At 40.2% G+C, this 26,596-nt stretch overlaps 2 protein-coding genes and 1 pseudogene across 4 annotated transcripts in view; 2 read left to right on the top strand and 1 right to left on the bottom strand.

Annotated features, from left to right (window-relative positions):
• LOC105477266 (TDP-glucose 4,6-dehydratase) overlaps positions 1-10,251 on the bottom strand; it is a 30,958-nt gene extending 20,707 nt beyond the window's left edge. For 2 of the 3 annotated variants that reach the window (XM_011733708.2, XM_011733699.2), the window contains exons 1-4: positions 10,131-10,251; positions 7,938-8,004; positions 6,450-6,518; positions 5,075-5,165 (exon numbers count right to left, since the gene is read on the bottom strand). In XM_011733708.2, the coding sequence (XP_011732010.2) occupies positions 5,075-5,165; positions 6,450-6,518; positions 7,938-8,004; positions 10,131-10,216 (313 nt within the window). In that variant the 5' untranslated portion in view covers positions 10,217-10,251. Of the gene's footprint in view, positions 1-5,074; positions 5,166-6,449; positions 6,519-7,937; positions 8,005-10,126 lie in introns of all 3 variants that reach the window. The other variant, XM_011733717.2, reaches the window with a different exon arrangement.
• Positions 10,252-15,596: 5,345 nt separating this feature from the next.
• Positions 15,597-26,596, top strand: part of LOC105477279 (G protein-coupled receptor 180) — a 30,495-nt gene continuing 19,495 nt past the window's right edge. The window contains exons 1-2 of the mRNA XM_011733737.2: positions 15,597-15,813; positions 19,754-19,912. Of these exons, the coding sequence (XP_011732039.2) occupies positions 15,669-15,813; positions 19,754-19,912 (304 nt within the window). The 5' untranslated portion in view covers positions 15,597-15,668. The remainder of the gene's footprint in view (positions 15,814-19,753; positions 19,913-26,596) is intronic.
• On the top strand, positions 19,919-26,593 carry LOC112425874 (NADH dehydrogenase [ubiquinone] 1 alpha subcomplex subunit 3 pseudogene; annotated as a pseudogene).

The following is a 26,596-nucleotide window of genomic DNA, read 5'->3' as shown; positions in this document are numbered from 1 at the left end:
GTAAGCAAATAATTTATAAGAAAAACTTTCTCTCTCTCTCTCTCTCTCTCTCTCTCTTTGTTGCCCAGCCTGGAGTGTAGTGGCACAATCTCAGTTCACTGCAAACTCTGGCTCCCAGGTTCAAGCAATTCTTGTGCCTTAGCCTCCCGAGTAGCTGGGGTAACAGGTGCCCACTACCACGCCCAGCTAATGTTTTTGTATTTTTGAGACGGGGTTTCACCATGTTGGCTAGGCTGGTCTTGAACTCCTGACCTCAGGTAATCCACCCATCTCAGCCTCCCAAAGTGTTGGGATTACAGGAGTGAGCCACTGCGCCTGGCTGGAAAACTTGTTTTTATGTAGATATTACACGTATAAATTAAGAATGACATAATTAGAATATCATTTTGTAAACCCCTAATATAATGACTACTGACTATATAAAGTAGTAATAATGACATCTAGTGGGAATAAAAAAACAAGATCAATTTAAAATTCCAGGCTGGACATGGTGGCTAATGCCTATAATCCCAGCACTTTGGGAGGCCCAGGTGGGTGGATCACCTGAGGTCAGGAGTTTGAGACCAGTCTGGCCAATATGGCAAAACCCTATCTCTACTAAAAATACAAAAAATAAGCCAGGCGTGGTGGCACATGCCTGTAATCTCAGCTACCTGGGAGGCTGAGGCATGAGAACTGCTTGAACCTGGGAGGCAGAGGTTGCAGTGAGCTGAGATCACAATACTGCGCTCCAGCCTGGGTGACAGAACAAGACTCTGCCTTAAAAAACAAAACAAAACAAACAGATAAAAACAGAGTTAAAAATAGCTAAAAATGGAGTTGGAAATTAAATGGGAAGAGGACAAAGGTTTTGATGAACTTTACACTTTGATAAGCTAATTACACATCTGTAATTTGTAGGGTAACCACTCCAAGAGTACCAACAGAACATATAATTTCCAACCTAGTAGAGGGAGAAAAAGAGAATAAGAAAAATTCCTCCGTCAAGTCCTTAAAAAAAGTAAGCAAGAATTTTTAAAAAATAAACAATTTTTACAAAGGAAGAATTCTTTTTTTTAAAAAAAAGTAAGCAGCAACCAAGGAAACAGAACAGGTGAGAAAAGAAAGCACACAGTAAGATGGTAGGAATAAATCCAAATATAGCAACAAACTAAACACTGAGGGTAAATATCAAGGATGGTCAGAATGGGTTTAAAAAAATCAAAATCCAAATACATGTTGTTTACAAGACATGCAGCTAACCCGTAAAGCTAGAGAAATAAAAAGATGGAAAAAGGATCATGAAAATACTAACCAAAAAGGAAGTAACACAGCTATATTAACGTCAAACAAAACAGATTTTAAAGCAGTACACATCACCAGGGGAAAGAGATCACTTCATAAGGATAAAAGGTTCTATTCACCAGAAATACACAAGAGATTTAAAGAACATCATTAACCAACTTAACCTAATGGATGTGTAAAGAACAATGAACCCAATGCTTGCAAATTAACATTTTTTTCAATACATATACAAGTTACAGAAAGTGACCATATACTGAGCCAAAAAGCAAGTTGTAGCATAAAGGACTACAATCATAGAGTATGTTATCTAATCATATACATTTAAGCTAGAATTCAATAAGAAAAAGAAAATTCATACATGTTTGGAAATTAAGATATACATGTCTAAGTAACCCATGGATTAAAGAATAAATCAACTTCTTTTTTTCTTTTTTTTCTTTTTTGAGACAAGGTCTCATTCTGTTGCCCTGGCTGGAATGCAGGGGTGCAATCTCAGCTCACTGCAACCTCGCCTCTTGGGCTCAAGAGATCTTCTCACCTCAGCCTCCCAAGTAGCTGGGACTACAGGCACACACCATCATGCCGGGTTTTATTTATTATTATTATTTTTTGTAGAGACAGGGTCTCACCATGTTGCCCAGGCTGGTCTGGAACTCCTGGGCTCAAGTGATTCACCTGCCTTGGCCTCTCAAAGTGCTAGGATTACAGGTGTTAGCCACCGCAGCCAGCAAGAAATCAAACTCTTAAGAATAAAAGATAAGGAAAAAATACATATGAAAATCTGTGGGATTCAGATAAAGCAGTATTTAGAAGTAAATTCATAGTCTAAAATGTATATATTAGAGAAAAGGTGAAAATTAATAAGCTAAATATATCCCAAAGATTAGAAAAAAGAATAGAAAGTAAGCCTAAACAAAGCACAAATAATGAAATAATAAAGGTAAGACCAGAAATTCATTATATAGAAAACAAACCACGCATAAGAAAACATCAACAATATCAAAGATTGTTTTTTTGGAACAACAATGTCAAATGTCAAATGTTGTTTTTTGGAACAACAGGGTGGGAGGTTTGCTTTGTTGGTATAAAGCATTATTATAAAGCTACAGTAATTAAGATGGTGTGATAATAGTATAAGCACAGACAAAGACCAACGGAATTGAACAGAGCCGAGAAATAGAAGCATACATATAAAAACACTTGACCCATGACAAAAGAGACAATGAGGAAGAGTCAAGTCTTTTCAATAAATGATTTTGAGTCAAATTGATATGGATATGGGGAAGAAATCTAAATGTAAAAGGAAAAACAGTAACTTTTAAGAAAAGAATTATAAGACAACATGTCCATGACCTTGGAGGTAGGAAACGAGTTCTTAATCAAGACAGAAAGAGCACTAACCCTAACGAAAAAGGTACAGATAATTTAACCCACATTGAAATTAAGAACTTTCACTAATAATAAGATACCATTAAAAATGGGAAAAGGCCGGGCGTGGTGGCTCACGCCTGTAACCCCAGCACTTTGGGAGGCTGAGGTGGGTGCATCACTTGAGTAGGGTGGATCATCTGAGGTTGGGAGTTCGAGACCAGCCTGGCCAATGTGGTGAAACCCCATTTCTACCAAAAATACAAAATTAGCCAGGCGTGGTGGCGCATGCCTGTAATCCCAGCTACTCGGGAGGCTGAGGCAAGAGAATCGCTTGAATCCAGGAGGCAGAGGTTGCAGTAAGCCGAGATCGTGCCATTGCACTCCAGCCTGGGCAATGAGTGAGACTCGGTCTCAAAAAAAAAAAAAAAAAAAAAAAATGTAGCTGCAAAAGACTTGAATCCAAAATACATAAAATCTGTAAGGAAAAAACTGACAACCTAATACGAAATGGTCACGAAACTTAAATAGAAATTTTTCCAAAGAGGATATCCTAATAAGAAAGAGAGGGAGAATAGTCCAATGAACAAATGAAAAGGTTTTTAACTTCATCAGGAAAACTAAAACCACAAAACTGACACAGCAACTGTTGGCAAATATCTCATAAATTGCTGGTAGAAGTGCACAACTGCTTTTATCATTAACCAAGTAGAAAGATTTGCTTTAACAGACATGAAATCATTGTATTTGTCAATATAGTGCGTATCAGACAGGCAGAGACAAATGAAGAGAGACAGAGATACAAAAATAAACTTGATATGACAGAGGGTAGGAACTGGTAAACTTTTCAGTAAATGGTACAGGAACAATTGGTATTCACATGAAATTGGTGTTATATAATAATTAATTTCAGATGGATTACAAATCTAATTGTAAAAGACAAAATTATAAAGCTTTGAAAAGATAATATAGAAAAATATATCTTCATGACCTCGGGGTAGGAGAGAATTTAAGAACTGAAAAAGAGGTAAGCATAAAGGAAAAAACACACATTCACTACACCGACATTGAAAACGTCTGTTCATCAAAACACACTATCAAGAAAGTGAGAAGATAGGCCATACAGAGTAGAAGGCATCTGTAACATACAGAATGACAAAGAACTAGTGTCCTGAATATATAAAAACTCTACTTGCCATTTTTTCTTATTGAAACTTCTCTTTCAATGAGAAAAAGGTAAACAATCCCATTTTAAAATGGACAAAAGATTGCAACAGCATTTCACAAAGGAGAAATCCAAATTACAAAAAACCATATGAAAAGTACTTAATCTTATTAGTAATCAGGGAAAATACAAATTAGAAACATGAGACACCACTACACAGCACTGAAATTGGCAAAAATGGAAAGACTGACAAAACTAAGCTTTGGTGAGATCTGGAGCAACAGGAAGCCACATACTTCTGGAGGAGCGGAAGTTGGTATAATTACTTTGGAACATGGTTTGACATTATCTCAACGTGAAATATGCAGATCTTATTATCTCAGTTATATAGCCAAATGTAATGTATATTTATGTATCATGATACATGTTCAAGGTAGTAGTGTTCAAAGTTGCTCCAAAGTGTAAAGAACCCAAATGGCCATTAAGAATAAAGTATATTAAGTAAACTACGGTGTATATATATATATTTTTTAGACTGGAATGACACTGAAAACAAACTATATCTATATCCGCCTCCATGGATGAATCTACAGGGATTCTGAAAAAACAAAAAAAGTCATATTATATATATATACGTATATATATAAATATATATATACGTATATATATGTATATATACACACAACAGCAAAAGTGTAGAGAAAAGCAAAGGAAATTACAACTTTAAATCTCGTAATAGGTAGCAGTAGTACTTACTACTGAAGAGGATTCAGCAACATTCTGTCTTTTGTTCAGGTGACAGATACATGAGTGCTCACATTATCATTATTTGACTGTATTTCTAAACGCTTTCAAATATATTTCATAATAAAACTGTCAAGTTATTAGAAAATATCTAAAATTCACAAAATGATAGAAATAATGTTCATCTGCATACCACAACAAAATTTAAGAAAAACAACGTAAAAAATACAGTTGATGGCCCATCTCCCCATTGCTCCCCTTTACTATCCTGAATTGGTTCAACTCAAGTTTTCAGATAGCATTCAAGGTTATATTTCACTAATACAGCCTTGCAATGCTAATAAAAGTATCTAAAAAGTGCTGAGTTTATTGATGACACAGTGGCTGTTTTTCTAGTACAGTATGATATATCCTCTTTCAAATATAAGTATTATTAAGTATGTGGGTGGGGGCAGTGGGGCAGGGGCTGGGAAAGAACTGCCAATCATAACTGTAACATAAAACAATGCTTACCTACATGTGTTTGCGCAGCAAAATGTAGTACTATATCTATTTTTTCTGTTTCAAAAAGCAGTTTCACAAAGTGAGAATCACATATGTCACCCTATATGAAAAAGCAAACATGAAAGGGTTAGGTTTCATTGAGCACTCTCATTCATAATCATTTTTACTATAACATCCCCCTACCTCCCACCTCCCTGTTTAATAGGGAATGTTTTGAAAATTCAACTAAGTGCTCAAACAAGTATACCAATGATGTATTTCTCCAGCATCTTAGGATATTAGATATTCAATTCAAATTATTTTTCCAAATAATATTTTAAAGAGCACCAACAACTACTAAGTACCATGCTACTGTTGTCCACAACATTTTTGCCAACCCAAGGCCACTATATTAAGAGAAAACTTTTTTTAGCATTTTTAAAAAAACCTTTGAGATAACCATTATTAAAATATATCTTAGGCAGGGTGCAGTGGCTCACGCCTGTAATCCCAGCACTTTGGGAAGTTGAGATGGGTGGATCACTTGAGGTCCAGAGTTTGAGACCAGCCTGGCCAACATGGTGAAACTCTGTCTCTACTAAAAACATGAAAATTAGCTAGGCATGGTAGCGGGTGCCTGTAATCCCAGCTAGTAGGGAGGCTGAAGCAAGAGAATTGCTTGAACCCAGGAGGCAGGGGTCGCAGGGAGCCGAGATCATGCCACTGCACTCCAGCCTGGGCAAGAGAGCGAGACTCTGTCTCAAAAAAATATAGTGTAACAACTGGAATCATATTTTGAAAACACATTTTATCACAATTAAGTAAAATTATGGTACTTCTAACGTTTACATGTACATTTAATTCTTCTAAAAATATGTATTCTTGACAATTTGTCAATAGCTGAAGAAAATACTTTCACACAGAATTATGAAATGGTTGTTAGTATATTAAGTTTTGTAGTTAAAAAGTTTATAGCATAACTTTAAAAAACAATGTATCATAAGTTAAATAGTTTCATTTGACAATAACATTTCCCTTTGCAAATTATTGAACTGGTCTTGTGGTTTATACTTTGGATTTGTCTAAAAATGAGACTTCCAGAGTCAATCAACCTTCATAGGGAAAGACTAGGGAGGAACTAAAATACAAACCATGTAAATTCAGTCAGCTACTGGTAGATCTGCTAAGGTACCAAAAATCACACGTAGATTTGTATGTGTTGTCAATCAAAACTAGTATCCTCTAGAGCACATGGTACTTTTGGAAATTAACTACCTGATCTTTTAAAAGGCCTTTAATTAGTGTTCCTTTCAAGCTCATATTACACAGGTTTGTAAAGTACAAAGATACTATAATCCCTGCATGACTAAAGAGTCACAGTACAATTACATGAAAATGTTCATACCTGTATAAATTTGTAGTTCTGTTTGTTAGAAATGGTTTCAAGATTCTTCAAGCTTGCACAGTAATCCAACTTGAAAGAAGAGAGCACAGAAGGGGCAATACAAAAAGTGACATTAGCTTTTCCAATCAAATACCAATTTATTTTAGACTATAGACGTTAATGGTTATAATACAAGAATATGTCCTCTTAAAGTGTGTTTGCTCCCTGGTTTTACAGCCTCCGGAGTACCTGGGACTACCGGCACCAGCCACCACGGCCCAGCTAATTTTTTGTATTTTGTAGTAAAAGCAGGGTTTCACCGTGTTAGCCAGGATGGTCTCGATCTCCTGACCTCGTGATCCGCCTGCCCCAGCCTCCCAAAGTGCTGGGATTACAGGCGTGAGCCACCGCGCTGGCCTGTTTTTACACATTTTAAGTTTCTGATATCTTAAAAGTAAAAAACAAGTAATTTTGTTACCTTTTCAAAGTACCAAAAAACAAAACAAAAACCTTTTCATAAATCTCTACTTTGAAAATGTTCCTGGCTGGGGGTGGTGGCTCATGCCTGTAATCCCAGCACTTTGGGAGACTGAGGCAGGCAGATCACAAGGTCAAGAGATTGAGACCATCCTGGCCAACATGGTGAAACCCCATCTCTACTAAAAATACAAAATTTAGCTGGGCTTGGTGGCGTGCCTATAATCCCAGCTACTCAGGAGGCTGAGGCAGGAGAATCGCTTGAACCCGGGAGGTGGAGGTTGCAGTGAGCTGAGATTGTGTCACTGCAACCCAGCCTGGTGACAGAGCAAGGCTCCATCTCAAACAAACACACAAAAAAATGTTTCTGCCAAAATTTGCCTGTAGCCACTGGTGGCTAGAAAAGTTTACCATTTCTTACAGAAAAGGAATTAGTGATTGAAAATAATTACACCTGTGTTACACATATTAGAATTTATTATACCTATTCCTCAAACTGTTGGTATATTGGTGATATAGAAAAAAATTCCTGTCCCTAATAGCAAGTCAGGCAAAGCTTCATAAGAGTTAAGGGTTATTCTTATGATGGATGTCCCAATTACCCTGATGTGATCATTACACATTGTATACATGTATCAAAACATCACCATATGCCCCATAGCAAGTACAGCTAAGATATGTCAATTAAAAAATAGACAAAAAAATCCAATTAAGGCTTATAATCACCAAACTGCCTTACACATTTTTCTTAGAGTTTTTTTTTAATGAAAATCCAAAAAGTCCATTTGCAAGGTAGCAACTGAAAAAACAAAACAAAAACTTTACTTTGTGGACCACCATAAGAAATGCAAGTTTCAAAAACTGACATATAAGATTAAATACAGCATAAGCACATTATAATATAGAGCCTCTAAATTGCTAAAATGACTAAATAAAAAATTAAAATATCAGCATGACAGGATTCTAATACTTTTAAAAAATATAAATTGAAATGTAATTTCAGTGCATGAAGCTCATTTTTATAAAACTCACCTTGTCTAGATTTATGATCATATAGTTTGGATAATCTTCCACTAAAGAGACAATCATATGTGATGCACTATTAAAAAAAAAAAAAGTATATCTTGTTAGTGAAAAATTTTAAGTTCCCTAAACTCTTGAATATTTTCCTAAGATGTTGAGTACTAGGAAAATACTCAAAGATAACTTTAACTTTTTTCTAAGATAACAGAAAACAATATAACTATACTAAATATACACACAAGCAAACTTTTTACCAAACTTCTCAACAGTATCTATAAACAAAAGTTTTACATTCCATTTAGACTATGTAGAAGAGAGAACGTACTGGTTCTGGGTATAGGGAAAAAAGTCAGTTTAACCAAATGATGCCATCCATACATGCACAAGTGTGGAGTAAAGTGGAACGATAAATGGGAGCCAGTCAGCACAACTGTACATGCCTATAGCATGCCTTTTCAGGAACTGCAGATATAAGTATGTAAAAATTAAATTACTATGAGCATAGTCAGTTGTCTATATTTAATAGTAACTTCTGCAATTGCTATTTCTTGGTATAAGATTTTGGTAATGTTAAACTAGAATCCTCAGGAGGGTTCTAGACTGAACCCAGGATTCCCAGGCTAGTAACAGCTGAAACCATCCTGAGTTGGATATCCACTGTGGGTCCTGAGCTTCAGAGGACCCTAAAGGGGAATCAGAGGCATATCTCAGTGAAATGATCTACCAGATTTACCATATATACTTAAAATGTTGGGCTCCCAGGAAAGGGCAGCTCTTGACCAAATTATGAACTTGGAGTTGTAGTTGGCATTCCTTTCACAGCACTTTCTACGTCGCCCCCTTCCCGGACCTGCACACTCACACAAGTATTACCCTTTCATGCCCATAGTCCTCTTTCTCATTAAGTGAAACTTGCCAGCCTGATGCTGTCCCCCAAGTGATTTGTCAGATTAGAAGGGTGATTTAATGTGCAAATGGCCATAAACAGGAATCCTCACATTCCCTTTTCTTCCACTAGACACAGAGTTCCTTGAGGGGAGGATGGGAGAGTTTCCTGTTTATTACTCTTGCATTCATCCATTCCACAATGACTAAAGACTTATATAGAATGGGCCAGGCATTCTTCCAGGTGCTGAGTGAACAGTAGTCTCTGTCCTTACCATGTTTGCATTTTAGAGTGGGGATACAAACAATAAACAAGCAGACACAAATCCGCAATATAATTGCAGGTAGAGGTAAGTGTGCTAGTTGGGAAAGAGGCTATTTTAGATATGGTGGTCAGGTAAGAACTCTCTGAGGAGGTGATATCTGGATAAAAACCGGAATTGAGTGATGCAAACAGCCTTACGAAAGGGGAAGCAAGTGCAAAGCCCTCAAGATAGAAGTGTGTGTCTTGGTGTGTTCCAAGAACTGTAAGAGGGGAAGCATGGCAGGTACAGAAAAGCAGATCACGTTGCAAAAGTAGGGCTTGGGCACTTGAGTTTTCTACATATGGTAGAGTTCGGGCTTTATTCTAAGTGTGGCAGGAACCACTGAAGTAAAATCCTGCTCCTAACATGACCTGATTAAGAAACACTGACTTGTATGTGAGCAACAGGCTTTAAAGAAACATGCGTGGACGCAGTTATGGCCAACCAGGAGGCTACAGCAGCAGTCTAGGCAAAAGATGACGGTAAACATGCGCTAGGGTGGAAAGGGGAAAGTGGTGGGAAGTGGTCGCCGTAAGGATATACTTTGGAAGCAGAGAGGGCTTGCTGATCGAATGTGGGTCTGAGGAAGAAAAGGGTGTCAACAGTGGATGTGTAAATGTTTGGATGTCCTATTATAATCCTCAAATCGTTTTTGGGGTGCCTATGTGTACAGGGCCCACCGTGGGGTGGGGGTGCTCTAGGATGGGGGTGGGAAGCAGTCGGTGAGCAACTTAGGGTAACTTGCACGCACTCAAGGAGAGACGTGGTGAGCACCTCGGGCCACAGAAGGGCAAGAGTAACACAGATTTGGAAGAGGCGTTTTAAAGAAGTCACAGTTTCAAAGGAACCACTTCTTTGCACGCCAGGGAGAGAAAAGCTGGTCTAGGTCGTGCATTAGGACCCTCCCATCAGAATAAGGACCCCTCAAAGCTGGACCCAAATTGCCTAGGGCAAGCAGAGCTGCGGGAAAAGGTTGGGGTTTCTGGGGAGCCACTGCTTGGCCATTACCTACATGAAACCAGCACCGCCGGTCACCAGGACCCGCTTCGCAAAGCCGCCGGGAGGACCCCACGGTTCCTCCCAACCCGCTGCCGACATCTCCCAGCTCAGCAATGCCTAATACCGTAAAGCGTATGGTCTGAAAAGCGCAGGGAAGTTCCGCCGCGACCTTTTGCGACGCGCCTCACTCGCGGGACACGTTAACAGGGTAGCCAGCGGCAGCTTCCGGAGACTACTCTGTGGCCAATTTCTCCCCGCCCACTAGCGGGCTGGGCGGGGCCGCGCTCAACACCGCGCAGGCGCTGCTCCTTTCTCCCATTGCCTGGTCAGCCAGGTGCAAATAGGGTCGCCGGTATGGTGGGGGTATGGAACGTTTTTCCCGGAAATGCCACCACTATGGATCAGATTTATGAATGAGTACCTCCTTTCATTCTTGTACTACAGCCATATCTAGAGGTTACTTATCAGTTGAGCTGAGAACGGGGAGTTGTTACAGATGGAGATGGGAGGTTGCAATTTCAAAATGATTTTTTTTTAGCCGGGCGGGGACAGGGTCTCGCTATGTTACCCAAGCTGGAGTGCGGTGGCGCGATCACGGCTCATTGCAGCGTCGACCAATGGGGCTCAAGCAATCCTCCCACCTCAGCCTCCTGAGTAGCTAGGAATACAGTCGTGCGCCACCACGCCCGCCTAATTTTTGGTAGAGATGGGTTTCGCCCACTTGCCCAGGCTGGTCTCGAGCTCCTGGGATCCAGCCAATCTCCCTCCTCAGCCTCCCAAGGTCCTGGGATTACAGGTGTGAGCCACCGTGCCTGGCCTGCAAAATGATCTTTTGCTGTTGTTAATATTATTACAGGCCGGGCGCGGTGGTTTACGCCTGTAATCCCAGCACTTTGGGAGGCCGAGATGGGCGGATCACCTGAGGTCAGGAGTTCGAGACCAGCTTGGGCAACATGGTGAAACTCTGTCTCTACTGAAAATACAAAAATTAGCCGGGCGTGATGGCGGACGCCTGTAATCCCAGCTACTCGGGAGGCTGAGGCAGGAGAATCGCTTGAACCTGGAAGGCAGGGGTTGTAGTGAGCTGAGACTTCACCATTACACTCCAGCCTAGGCAACAAGAGCGAAACTCCGTCTCAAAAAATAATAATATTATTACAGACAGTGCAGAAGGCTTGCAATCATGATAACGATATTCCCTAGGTCCTACCCTGATATATTATCCTATTCTCCCCTTTGCTCACTCTGCCCCAGCCTCCCCACCCTCCTTGCTCTTCATTGAATGTGCCAGGCATGCTACTTCCCTGGGACCTGGATGGCCTTTCCCCAGATGTCTGCCCAGTTTTTACCCTTACTTCCGTTTTCAGCTTGAATGGCATCCTATTGACCACCACAATTAAAATAGCGAGCTCTGCCCAAACCTGCCGAATCATCTTACACTTCTTTATTTTCCTTCCTAGCACTCAACATTTACATTGATGTAACTGCCCTCTGTTTAGTGTTCCATGGGGTCAGGGGGTTTGTTTTGTTTTCTGCTGTAATTGCATGTCCTCAGAGACTTGGTACAAAATAAATGACCATTAAATATTGTCAAATAGATAAATAAATATCTTTTCTTTCCTCAACATGTTTGGGAAAAATGTTTGGCAAAGCTGAAAACGAATGGAAACGTCTAGTACAGGTATATATGTGGAAGTATCACATCACATATATACCTTGCCCTTTTTATAGGGCAAAGTGGTAATATATATGAAATATATATGAAAATTTCAAATGTTCATATTCTATGACCCCCCGAATTCCATGATGTATAATGTAAATAATTGTTCATTGCTATATTGCTTGCAATAATGAAACACTGGAAATAATCTAAATGTGTATAATGTCTTCTAACTTTTAAATGCAGTAGACTGTTTTATAGCCTTTAAAAAGAATGCACCAACATGGAATGAAGACCAAAATATACTGCAGTCGATATGTACAGTTTTTTTCTGACCAGACTCCTCCCCCCACCATCCTTTATGATCTCCCCAAGTTGACCCAGGCAGGCCACAGAATGGAATCTGGCTGACTCTAAGCCAACTGAAGCCTCTTCTTGGGATTTAGAATTCAACTAAGGTGCTAGTATAGTCTGGTTACTCTACTTGAACTCTGAGGTCCTACAAAGCTGCAATTTTTTGGTGGCCATGTTCTTTTAAAGTAACTGAGGAGCCAAAAAGCCTGTCTTCACAGTGAGAAAAACCAAGTTGATTGAGAAGAAAGAAAAGATAGGAGAGGCCTAACAGCATTCAAGGCCTATGTTATGATTTTTCTTCAGGACCAATTTTATTCCTTTCCTTGGTTTACAAATACCACATATTTTTGTGGTATTTGTGACTTACTTGAAAGGATTCACCCTAAACTCTTAAAATAAGTTACCTTTGGGGATGAGATATGGGAAGGGAAAGGAGGAAATGGGGAGTTTAATTTTTACTTTATATGCTTTTGTTTTCTTGAGACAGAGTCTCGCTCTGTTGCCCAGCCTGGAGTGCAGTGCCACAATCTTGGCTTACTGCAACCTCTGCCTCCCAGGTTCAAGCGATTCTCCCATCTCAGCCTCCAAGTAGCTGGGATTACAGGTGCATACCACACCTGGCTAGTTTTTGTATTTTTAGTAGAGATGAGTTTTCACCATGTTAGCCAGGCTGGTCTTGAACTCCTGACCTCAGGTGATCCACCCACCTCACTTCCCAAAGTGTTGGGATTACAGGCGTGAGCCACCGCACCCAGCCCACTTTATATAATTTTGACTGTGAATTTTTTTCTGAGACACATGGATTACTTTTATAACAAAGAACCCTTGCAGTTTTTTAAATCCCAAAATATTAATACTTCCAGCATATTCAGCCAGAAATACTGAAAATGCTGGGTATATGGTAGGAGGTGGTCCCTCAATATTTTTTTTTTTCTAAATGGTGAGGTCTGTTATGAGAACTTGCTTATATGTTATAGAAGCTTGTTGTTAAATGAAAATCATTTATATACATTTATTCATGAAATAATTTTGAGTTCCTACTTTTGTTACCTGTGGAGGGTCTTGACTGCAAGTTGTCCAGGTTCTTGGCATTTTGAACAAAGAATTGGACAAAAGGCACAGTAAAGCAAGGAAAGAATGATGCAACAAAAGAACAAAAGCAGAAATTTACTGAAAATGAAAGTACATGGCTGGGCGCGGTGGCTCACACCTGTAATCCCAGCACTTTGGGAGGCCGAGATGGGAGGATCTCTTGAGGTCAGGAGTTGGAGACCAGCCTGGTCGACATAGTGAAACCCAGTCTCTACTAAAAATCCAAAATTAGCCGGGTGTGGTGGTGCGCACCTGTAATCCCAGCTGGAGGCTGAGGCAGGAGAATCACTTGAACCTGGGAGGCGGAGGTTGCAGTGAGCCGAGATTGTGCCACTGCACTCCAGCCTGGGTGACAGAAGGAGACTGTCTCAAAAAAAGAAAATGAAAATACACTCCACAGTATGGGAGCCTCCCGAGCAGCGCAGAAGGACCTGGATACATAATCATCTTGGGTCCAAATACCCTCTAGAGGTTTCCCACTGGTCACTTGGAGCTCACCTCATGTAAATAAAGTGGTGGCCCCCAATAGGTCTGAATCCTTGCAGAAAGCAACGAGTCAGAGTCTGAAGTGGAGTTACAAAGGTCACACTCCTGTGCAAACATCTGATTGGCTGCAAAAAGCAATGTTACAGTGTTACAAAGTTGCGCTTCTATGCAAACGAAGACTCAGCTGGCAATCAGTCTGCTTGGGTAGGGACAGCCAATTTCTTATCTGCCTCCAGAAAAGGTGGGGATTTGCAAAGGGCATAGCCTGTGGTCCTTTTGTTACTTAGGGTGGAAAGTTAGGGTTTTTCTTTAAATTTAGTTCTAGGTGTGAAAAGGCCTTAGGTTCCCTGCCCCCAGGCCCTATTCTCCTGCCTCACTTTCATTAAGACAGGTAGGGCACGGTGGCTCACGCCTGTAATCCCAGCACTTTGGGAGGCCAAGGCGGGCAGATCACCTGAGGGCGGGAGTTCGAGACCAGTCTGATCAACAGGGAGAAATCTCATCTCTACTAAAAATACAAAATTAGCCGGGTGTGGTGGCGCATGACTGCAATCCCAGCTACTCGGGAGGCTGAGGCGGGAGAATCGCTTGAACCCGGGAGTCAGAGGTTCCGGTGAGCCGAGATCGAGCCATTGCACTCCAGTCTGAGCAGAGCGAAACCCCGTCTCAAAAAAAAAAAAAAAAAAAAAGTATAGTCGCTGATCAGCTGGAGCTGACAGTAGAGGCGGAGATTTCAGACACATGAATGGATACTTACAGTACAGTGACTGAGTGCTCTGATAGGGAAGTAAGGGATTCTGGTGCCAGGGGCAGCTACTACAGACTTAGGGGTTTGAGAAAGGCTTCTTAAAGTGCCTTGGGAAGGAGGAGTAAAGGAGGAAAAGGAAGGTGAAGAGGTCCAGTATTGGAATAAGCAGAAGTATTCCAGCCAGAGGGATCAGGGAGTGATAAGGCCTAGAAGGGAGAACTTGGGAGTGTTCAGGAAACCGACGGCGGTGAGGATGGAGATGAGAAAAAAAAATGGACATTTGAGAGGCTGGAGAGCCATGAGAACCTTTTGCAGCAAATTGTTTCCTACAGCTTTTCTGTGCCTGTAGGATAGAGATGGACTGTAGCCAATTAGAATGAAGACTGTAAAGACGGTCTTTGCCATAGGCCAAGAAAGTGATGAACCGAGTAGGACTGTGGTGGCTGCTTCCCACCCTCACCAGAAGAGGGGCTACTCCACACTTGTAATTGAATTGATTGAATGGGGGCTGGGGGCGGCTACAATTCCCAGCGGTCTGGTCTGCGGGGCGCGGGGCGCGGGGCGCGGGGCGCGGGGGGCGGAGAATAATAAAAGTCGAGAAGCCAGAGAACCTAGGAAGGAAAAATCGACTGGAGATGCCAAGAGAAGTCATGCGTTAAACTGTGGTCTTGCGGACCTAAGTGTCTTTGAGGCATTAAATCAGACACGTCCTGTCGGTTATACAGGCGCCGAGGAAGAAAAGCTGCATAGGAACACGATTTTTTCTTTGCGGGAGAGTTTTTCTCTCTCGACCAGAGACAGTCCTGTCCTGTGTTATCTTAAGTTTTTCCGAATCTCACATGCCCCTCGAAGGCCAAGCGGACTCGTGCGAGCGCGCCCGCGCATGCTCAGTAGCAAGACGTGCTAGGCGATGAGGGAGATGAGTTTTCCGTAACCTGAAGCAACATCCTACTGATTCCTCATTAAAGAAAAAGGCGGGAACTAGTCAAAAGCCGGGGAGTGATGGGACGCTCGGATCTGCGCGTGCCGCCCATTTCGGCCTCTGATTGGTGAATGTCTTTGGCTCGTGGCAGAGCAGCCCGCCTCATTGGTTCTCAGGCTCCAGAGCCGCAGGTCTCCGGCGCCGACCCCGCCTCCCCCAGCTGCCGACGTGGGGCGGGCAGCCGCGGGTAGTTGGGTGCCGAGGCGTCGGTGAGGAGCGGGAGACGGGCATGGGGGGGCTGCGGCTGCTGGCGGTGGCCCTCACGTGCTGCTGGTGGCCGCAGGGCAGCCAGGGTAAGACCCTGCGGGGCAGCTTCAGCAGCACCGCGGCCCAGGACGCCCAGGGCCAGCGCATCGGCCACTTCGAGTTCCATGGTAGGTTTGGGGGTGGGGAGAGGGATGAAGGCGCGTGGCCCATCCCGCCGGCGGGGTCCGCGGGCCGCTCCTTCCCGGCCCCTCCCCGCCACGTTGGGCGAGGCCGGCGACTTCCCCAGCCTCACCTGGACCTCCTGCGTCGCTGCAGCTGCCGGGAATAGTGGGATGCATTCCTTGCCAACCCCGCTGGTGCGGCTTCCCAGCCCAAGGCAGCGGCCTCCCGCCACTAGTGATCGTGTTCCGCACCTGAAAGCCGGTTTCCATTTCCCCAACCCTCTCCTTGCAAGCGAATGTGCAAATGACTGGTCGGCCGCATCTTTCCAGATCCTTCCCCCAGAGAAGCACGTTTGCTCCTTCCTGTCTCGGCCGCACTGTGTACACTGACGTACGGGAGAATTTAAGACAAGGAACTTAAATTTCCTTTTTTTTTTTTTTTTTTTTTTTAAGATCAATTTGCTGAGACCTGCTTGCAGCACAGTGGTTTTGTAAACCAAGTAAAACACTTGATAATGTAGTTGTCATATTGAACAGTTTGGTTAATTGGCTACTAGTGCAGTAGATTTACTGTGGGCGGTAAGGCCTAGAATTAGGCTGATGAAAAAGCATGTAAGTAGCGCTCTGGAAGCTCCCTACTTTGTGTTCTGTGTGGCTCTTCTGAAATCAGAGCTGCATTTGATTATTACCTTTTGATCTTCCTCAGATATCAGTAATTATTCCTTCAATAAATGAATTTGCAATTCATTCTAATTTTGGTCTCATTTGCACCCTCACAATTTAAGTGTTTTTCTTGGTACTGTCAATTTGACTAGTGCTATATTTCAAATAATTATTTGCCTGGACGACATTAGGAACTTTGATTTGTACAGTCTTAAGCATTAAAAGATGCAACGTTGAACATCAGAATATTGGCCTAGAAAATGTTCTTAAGAGAAGATAATAGAAACTAGGAACTACTTTGGTGAGAAAAGGAATTTAAAGTATTGGGAAATTGCAGAATTGACGGAATAAAGGGAAGGGATCCTGAATTTTTTTTTTTTTTTTTGAAGTTTTTAAGATACCTAGGAAAAGGAGTTCAGCAACCCAGTTTTTCATAATCCAATGTGGAATATATTTTGGGTGAATGAAGAAGAAACACTAGAAACAATTTTATTATTTTTTGGTCACATTTTGAGTTTCTCAATCAACGGACTGTAACCATACTTTGAGTATTGACAGCCACTGTCTTAAATGGCACAATGTGGACAGTGTTGGAAAATCTGGGATATATAGAAGACATGGGTTATTACTTAGGACCAGCAGAGAGACTTGGACTTCCTCATAGTTCATGATGATCATCTGGTAAACGTGGAGGAGAAACATGTACTAAATTCGGATTTCTCAAGACAGATTGGGGATAAGGTGTTTCAAGTACATTCATTCTCTTTCATATGTATAAAATCATATATAGTTATTACCAATTTTCATGAATCCCAATTCAGTAAAATAATAATGCAAAAACTATACTGAAATAATGAACTGTAACTCAGAATGCAATTTACAGTGTTAATTGGGCCTCAGAGTCACTTTTAAGACTGTTCAAAATATGTAAGAGATTTTCACATTATTTGATATATACACTGTATATTTAAATATATTTAAAATGTTTGATAAAAGTGGTAATTATAGTAACAAAAGCATAGAAAAAAAAAATTTCCAGGAGAACAGAAGATCTTAAAATGAAAAATAGTCTCCTGTCTTAGCTCTTTTGACCCAGAATCCCTTTCCTTAGAGGCACTAACTTATTGCCATTTTTGTTCTGGGCCTTAAATGTAGTTGGTGTGTGCAACCAGGTTCATTCTGTATTCATCTTACAACGTATATTATTCTGAAAGTTCTTTTTTTAAAAAAAGAAGCCAGACTCGGTGGGTGGCTCATGCCTGTAATCCCAGCACTTTTGGAGCAGAGGCGGGCAGATCACTTGAGATCAGGAGTTCAATACCAACCTGGCGGCCACGCGCGGTGGCTCATGCCTGTAATCCCAGCACTTTGGGAGGCTGAGGTGGGCAGATCACCTGAGGTCAGGAGTTAAAGACCAGCCTGGCCATCATGGTGAAACCCGTCTCTACAAAAATATAAAAATTAGCCGGGCATGATGGCAGGTGTCTGTAATCCCAGCTACTTGGGAGGCTGAGGTAGGAGAATCGCTTGAACCGGGGAGATGGAGGTTGCAGTGAGCTGAGATCGTGCCATTGCACTTCATCCTGGGCAATAGAGCAAGACTTTGTCTCAAAAAATTAAAAAAAAAAAAGACCAACCTGGCCAACATGGTGAAACCCTGTCTCTACTAAAAATACAAAAATTAGCTGGATGTGGTGATGCCGGGTGTGGTGGCACATGCCTGTAATCCCAGCAACTCCTACTTAGGAAGCTAAGGCAGCAGAATCGCTTGAACCTGGGAGGTAGAGATTGCAGTGAGTGGAGATTACGCCACTGCACTCCAGCCTGAGTGACAGAGTAACACTGGCCCAAAAAAGAGTGTTGTTCTGTCACCCAGACTGGAGCGCAGTGGTGTAATCAAAGCTTACTGCAGCCTCAGATTCCCAGGCTAAAGCCATCCTCCCATCTCAGCCTTTCGAGTAGCTGAGACTACAGGCTCAGCCACCAAGCCTAGATAATTTTTTTTTTTTTTTTTAATAGCAACAGGATCTCACTTTGTTTCCCAGGCTGGTCTCAAACTCTTGGACTGGTGATCCTCCCACCTTGACCTCCTAAAGGTGCTGGGATTATGGGTGTGGCCACTGTGCCCAGCCCTTGAAAGTTCTTTTGTAAAAGTCATAGATACCAAATTTTGTTTTAGATATAATGTGTCTACTCCAGAACACATACATTTAAACTTTCCTGCTATTAGCTATGTTTATTTTTTATATTAAGAGTATAATTAAACATTAACACCTATGTCATATTGAAAAACAGAAACTTTGGTGGGACTTTAATTTTTAATTTTAATTTTAATTTTTTTCTTTTATTATACTTTAAGTTCTAGAGGATATGTGCACATTGTGCAGATTTGTTACATATGTATACATGTGCCATGTTGGTTTGCTGCACCCATTAACTTGTCATTTACATTGGGTATATCTCCTAATGCTATGCCTCCCCTCTCCCCTCACCCCACGACAGGCCCTGGTGTGTGGTGTTCCCCACCCTGTGTCCAAATGTTCTCTTTGTTCAATTCCCACCTATGAGTGAGAACATGTGCTGTCCTTGCGATAGTTTGCTCAGAGTGATGGTTTCCAGCTTCATCTATGTCCCTACAAAGGACATGAACTCATCCTTTTTTTATGGCTGCATAGTATTCCATGGTGTGTATGTGCCATATTTTCTTAATCCAGTCTATCATTGATGGACATACGGGTTGGTTCCAAGTCATTGCTATTGTGAACAGTGCTGCAATAAACATGCGTGTGCTTGTGTCTTTGTAGCAGCAATGATTTATAATCCTTTGGGTATATACTCAGTAATGGGATGGCTGGGTCAAATGATATTTCTAGTTCTAGATCCTTGAGGAATTGCCACACTGTCTTCTACAGTGGTTGAACTAGTTTACAGTCCTGGTGGGACATTTCTATAGATTATGAATAAAATGTAAAACAAGTGGTTGTAAAGTGAGGCAAAAATTGTAATACAGTGAATTGTCCAAATACCCTAGATATTTGCTGTTTATTGAGTGAAATATTATCAGTTATCAGCTGAATTTCAAGGAAATACCACACGTTCATTTGAATAATCTCTTGCTTCTAAATGTGGTGTTCATTCTGATGTGATTTACCTAGTTAAGCGAGATTTAAGAAGAATTGTGCTTTTTAAATTTCCATTTTGGTAAGTAGAGGTGTTGAGTTGTCCTCATGTCTCAGTTTCATATAAGACCAAACTAGTTGATAATTTTTGTTTTAATGTCAAGGTGACCATGCTCTTCTGTGTGTCAGAATCAACAACATAGCAGTAGCTGTTGGAAAAGAAGCTAAACTCTACCTGTTCCAAGCCCAGGAATGGCTAAAGCTACAGCAAAGCAGTCATGGTTATAGCTGTAGTGAAAAATTATCCAAAGCTCAGTTGACAAGTGAGTATATCCTTTTTTCTTTGATCATTAGATACAGTTTTTTTCCTCCTACTGTTGAAATACAGTACCATATGTACATATGTTACATCGCACGGTGATGGCACTTTGTCTAGTACATTTTAAGCTGAGTTTTAACAATGCCTTTCCCTTCTTTATCATTTTTGAAAAATGAAAATCCAGATAATTTATATAGGAGTCCTTTCTTTCATTCAGACTCTTTACAGTTTGCATAATTTATGCCAATATGGAAAATATATTTTGACCCAGTGGCAGCATGGAATGAATGGTAACATTCGTTGAATGCTAATTATCTGCCAGCACTGAGCTAAATGCCAAACATGTATTATTTTAGTTAATCGGATAATTTAGCTCAAGTGATGCTATTTCCCAACATGTCATTTGAACATGAGACTTAGTTACATGGTGATACAATATGTCACTTTGACAGCTAGGCACAGTGGCTCACGCCTGTAATCTCAGCACTTGGGAAGGCCAAGGTGGGCGGATCACCTGAGGTTGGGAGCTTGAGACCAGCCTGGCCAACATGATGAAACCCCGTCTCTACTGAAAATACAAAAAAAAAATTAGACAGGTGTGATGGCACACACCTGTAATTCCAGCTACTTGGCAGGCTGAGGCATGAGAATTGCTTGAAACTGGGAGGCAGAGGTTGCAGTGAGCCGAGATCACACCACTGCACTCCAGCCTGGGTGACAGAGTGAGACTTTGTCTCAAAAAAAAAAAAAAAGTCTCTTTGAGATGTACCAGCACCACATCATTTGTATACTGCTGGTTTGCCTCTAGAGAGGCTGTACTTTTAAAATCCTAATCTAGTGGCTTAAATCTGTGATCCCATTCATTCTCATCAACATTGTCCTGTGCATTAGAGTGCTAGCCATCCAGAGTGAGTGAAAGTTTTTTTAAATATGGAAATGAAGAACGTGTGCCATTGTTTCCATTTTGCACCTTGCAAGTTAATTAGGTGTAGGAGACGTTAGAAATTTGAAGCATCCAAATGCTTCAAATTTGGGAATTACTCTTCCCTCTTTCCCATTATTATTCAGGGACTCATCCATATATGGAACATGGTAGTCTCCTCTTAGCCTAGTCTAGCAAAACGTTCATTTCTAAACATCCAGTCTTTATCTTATCAGCTATCTGATTCCCTCATAAGGCAACTAGTTAGAACAGTGAAAAACGCAGAGGTCCCCAATCCTTGCCACCCATTGTGGGGATCTTTAATGTAGATTTGTGAGCTGACATTGTGAGAAGATAGTATCCTGAAGATGAATGATTGGATTCAACTATAAAAGAGACAATTACATACAATTATTTACTTTGACCCTGAATTCAAAACTTATCTGGGAAATATATGCAGATTCTCATGATTAGTTATCTCTTCCTTTCTCTGCCAATTTGCTCATCTAAGTGTTCCACGTATGTATGAAAGGTCATGTCCTTCAGTTCCCAATTCCTCTGGTGTCTAAACTGAACTCACCATCTTCCCCATCCAGACCTGGTCCTCTTCTGGTGTTCCCTGTTTTAAGAACTGGCACCACCCACCATCTAGTAAACAGTTGAGAAACCAAGGTGTCTTCTAATACTCCCCTCTTTGACCTTTCTACCTCCCCATCCATCAGTTAAGTCTTGAGGTTTTACTTTTAAATATCTCTTGAAATCATCTTGCCTTTGCTATTTCAGCAGTCTCCTACCTGGTTATTCTATAGCCATGCTGGTCTCCCTTCTGTAACTAGATGTTTCTAAATAGCAGATATGGTTATGTTACAATCACTTCCTCACCACACCCTTAAAATAAATGGTTTCCCTTAACCTGACCAGCAAAGCCGTTTCCCTTAACCTGTCCAGGCCTCCTTAACCTGACCAGCAAAGCCATTGTAGACTGGCTGCTGCTTACCTCTCCATTTTATCTCAGGGCATTGCCCCACTCACTGCATTTTATTTCAGTGCTACCTTGAGCCTTTGCATAAGCTTTTTCCTCTTCAGCCTCCCTGCTGGCTCCTCCCTCGATTAAGTTAACACCTAAGTTTTTATAGCCTCTTGCTTTCCTACATAACACTTACTATAGTTACCACTTTCCATTGTATTTATTTGTTATAAAATCAGTCAATGAGAGCAGTAGGGCTCTTTTGGTGTGTTCATTCACTGAGTGCTTCCACTGTTTCATGTACTATGCTAGGTACTGGTGATAGATTAGTGACCAAAATGTCCTTAAGGCTGGTGGCGGTTACCAGAATGAATCAGATCAGTGTGAATAAATGTAAAATTGCTATTTTGATAAGCCCTATGAATGCCAATTATATGGCACTGTGAGAATGAGAATTTATCGTACCCTGGTGCTTAGTTAAGTTTTTGCTAAGTATTGTAGAATGAATAGTCGTAGACCTTAGTGTTTAAGGGCTTTTTGTTAGGTAGGTTGTTTGCTTTTTGCGTTTGACATCTCAAAGACTTTTTCTGTCTCCAACAAAAACTTATTAGGCAGTTTAAAGCTTTGAGCGATAGAAATATTGATTTGTTCTCTTGTATCACATAGTCAGTATTATACTATATACTTTATACACTTAAAAACATCATTTCTGTATGAGTCATATTCCTGTATTCCCAGAACTTCTATATGCCGGGAGACAGTGTGGTGCAATGGGAAGACCACAAAACTGAGAATCACTGCTAGTGATTTATAGCAAGAACTCGTTATCTTTGAGCCCTATTTTACTTATCTGTACAACAAGCAAGTTGACTAGGTTTCCCTAAGGTTCATAATAGTTCCAAAATGCTGCCATTCTCATTATAACTGTTAAGGATGGAGTTACTTATGTATAGGACTACAACTTAACAAAACCTTCTGCTGTTGTTTCTTTTTCTATTTTCTCTTTCTTTTCCCTGTTCTGTTGAGTGCAGAAGTATTCTTTGGAATTGTGGAATGAAAGATATCAGGAAACAGGAATTTTAGAGGAGTGAAGGTTGTTTTGTCAAATTTTGGGGCCTAAAATAAATTTAATACTGATTTCTACGTATATATACTTCACCAGTTTTTTTTCCAATAACAAAATCCAAGTCTTAAGTCTCTTCTATATATTAGTTGTCATATTTATGGCATGTTATTTAGGAGCTTAGATACATTTAAACAAAAAGCATATCTTTAAATTCATGATGTAATAGTAGCACATATTTAAGAATAATTCCTTATAGCAAGTGCTTTTCTTAGCTATTAATGAGACTTCAGAGTTAACAGCCTTTCACCTATTTGGTAATGAACTCCGTAACTCTGCCCAGCTCCTACGTAAAACCCTGCCACTGCTGTGTGCTATGAAAGGACTAGCAGATTTGAAAAATCTCAACGTTGAATGTTGCTTGACTCTCCCAAATTAATGTTTGAGAAATTATTTTTCAATCATCTCTTTGTTCTGTCATAAAAATCTGATTTAAAAAATACTAAAAACTATTTTGTAGATTTTTAAAGCAAGCAAACAAGACATTTAAAAGCACTGAAAATGATGAGTTTATGTATTTCTATCTAAAGGAGATTTGGAGGAATTTTCTATCAGATTATAGGAGCTAAATAAAATATTGTATACAAAACATTTCAGTGTTGTCTTTTTACATGTTATGCATATGATTCCTTTTGTAGTTTGATATATTTTGTAAATCATTTAAAGGTGTTAGTATTTTATTGTGTGTTTTGGTTAACAGTATTCATTTCCTTTTATAATATGATTGGACAATTAGCTATTCAGCACCATTCTCAGCAGTTCAAGTTTTGTTAATATTTGAGGTACTAATTACACCAGCATAGAATATGCATGCTGTGCTGTAGTCTTTTGTCTCGGAAACAATGAACACACGGTTTTGTCAAGAGGCTTGTTTCCCAGGCTTGCTGAAAAGACAGCAAGACAAAAACTAAAGGCCACTATCACTTTATGAAGCACACTTTTATTTCTGCTTGAAGTAAATCCACATAATTTAAAATGAAACATCAGAAGTATATTGGTAAAAGTGTGGTTTTTAAATATTTTATCTAAGAGAAAAAGTGCAAATGATAAAAACAGCAACACAGCAGAGCCTTTATATAATGAGGTCCGGATTATATAATTGCACATTGCACATTTAAACAGTCTTATTTCTGAATCATTTATTGAGCATTTATTAAATTCTTACTAAAAGTCTTCCAATATTTAACAGAGACTAGAGTCTTTGCTACATTTTTCTGGAAGCTGTATGGTTTTTGTTTGTTTGTTTTTTAAAAAGGTAGTTTAAATGTCAGCTAACTTACAGTGGCCAAAAAAGCAATGTCATAGTGGTGTTAATCAAATCCTCTTATTCAATTTAACTACCAATGAATGAAATTCCCAGTTGTACAGTCCAAGTCCTCAAAATTCAAATCCTGACTACATCTGTATCTCATTCATAAAGACCACCTATAAATAACATTTTTCCAACTTTCCACTAGGAAAATTTCCCAACATACAGAAAAGATGAAATTATAATACAACCAGCATCTGTATATCCTCTGCTTAGACTCAATAATTGTTAATATTTTATTAAATTTGCTTTATGTCTATATGTATGTGATTTTTGTTTTAATTGAACCTTGTGAAAATAAGCAGCAGGTATCACAGTTTGCTCCTCCATACCTAAGCATACATCTTCTAAGAGTAAAGAAATTCATCTGTTTAACTGTCCTACACCTAAGAAAATTAATATAATTTTATAATGTCCTCCGAAATCTATTCCATACACAAATTTCTGGTTACCTCAAGAAATGTCTTTTATTTATTAAAAATCTACAGTTGAGAAAGAGATTAAGACTAATTTGTCCTTAAATATTGACATGTTATGGGGGCAAACTAGAGTTGGGAATTGGGCCCATCATAATACTGTTTTAAAAATACTTTGTGTAGAATCATTCTCTTTACATAATATTCCATATGCTTTTCCTTTGCGCCTCACAAGAACTCTGAGCTAACAGGGAAGGTATCTTTATTTTACTATTGAAGAAACAAATTTAGAGAGGTTGTAAATTTATTTGCTGAGTCACAAGGCCAAGACTCACTCTTCTGACTCTACTCTTTTCGTTACACTCAGAACTTGAGACACTCCTCTCCTAGGCAGCTTCATGTTAGTGTTAGTCAGTGCCTCTTAGGTCAGGTCATATTCAGAAACTGCAGTTACTTTGGCACCAACCTAATAGTTTTAGATCCAGAGAGAATCTTATACATCATTTTGTGTTTCTCAGAAGGGAGTGCCGTTGGCATTTTAGGGGGAATAATTCTTTGCATGAGGTTCAGCATAGCCCCCCTCCAAGTATCTAACCAGCTATTGTGACAAAAAACGATCCCCTCATATTTTCAGAGGCCCTGGATGAAAGGAGATTACCCTGGATTGAGAACCACTTACTAATATAACCACCTTGTTTTAAAGAAAGGAAAAGCAGAATTGACATTTAGCAACTGCTCTGTGACAGATACCATGCTAGGTGACTCACATAACTTAGTGCTTACATCAGCTCTTTGCTGTAGGTAGTATCTTCATTTTACAGATGAAGAAAATGAGTGTCATTGCTTATGTAACTTACCCAAGGTCACACAACAGTTAAGTATTGAAGCCAGGATTGAAACATACATCTGAATGATGCCACACACCCCCACCCCTGACTATATCATATTACTTCATATGGACCTGATCCAGTATAATAACTTCTACATTCCTGTAATTTCTATTTTTTCTGCTTTTTGTACCCTTTTAAAGAACAACCAATCAGAAAAAGGTTTTGGAAAATCTTTTGAAAATACGTAGTTTTTAGATACAATGATTTCGTAAGTTGAATGCTCCATTTTAAATTTAACTTGAGTAATCTTCAAAAATGTCACTGTGATTGTTGCACAGCATTGTGGATGTGCTTAATGCCATAGACTGTACACTTAAAAATGGTTAAAATGATACATTTAGCATTGTGTATATTTTACCACCACAATTTTTTTGAATGTCATTAACCCACCTGGAAACTGTGAAAATACTGAAAATTAAAATTCAGAGTTTCAGCTGTCGAGACCAAGATGGTGGCGAGACTCAGCGCCTTCCTCAAGAATGCCTGGGCCAAGGAGCTGGTGCTGGTTGTGTCCTTCATCATCAGGAGCCTAGCTGTAATTCTGCCCCCACTCAGCCCCTACACCAAGTACGTCATCATGATCAACGAGGTCACACCCTACAACCACCCAATGCCCATCCGCAATGATGGGAACATGCCCGATGTGCCCAGCCACCCCCAGGATTCCCAGAGCCCCAGCTTGGAGTGGCTGAAGAAACTGAGCACCTCCACTGACAGAGGAGGCCCCTCCCATGGCTCCCAATACGAATGTGAGAACCAGAAAAAAAAAAAAAAATTCAGAGTTTCAGTGAAGCCATTCTACTCGTGGTGTTTTATAGTCATACTTGTATAGTGATTCCTTGGTTAAAAACATCATTTTTATCTCCTTTGCAGATAAATTCTGATTTATTCTGTAAATATCTGGTTTACAAGACTTATTCCAAATACTTCACAAAGTCTTGGATTTCTGAGGCAATAAAAATGAAACAAAAGAGTGTCCTAACCTCAAATTGATTATATGATAAAATAATGGAACACGTGTGAGAGTTTTGTTACGAAAGGTGTTGTTTTCTTTCTCTTTA

The sequence above is a fragment of the Macaca nemestrina genome, chromosome 16 (genome assembly GCF_043159975.1).
Source record: "Macaca nemestrina isolate mMacNem1 chromosome 16, mMacNem.hap1, whole genome shotgun sequence".
Lineage (NCBI taxonomy): Eukaryota > Metazoa > Chordata > Mammalia > Primates > Cercopithecidae > Macaca > Macaca nemestrina.
The sequence above is the reverse complement of the archived record's forward strand: the minus strand, read 5'-3'. Positions and strand labels throughout refer to the sequence as shown.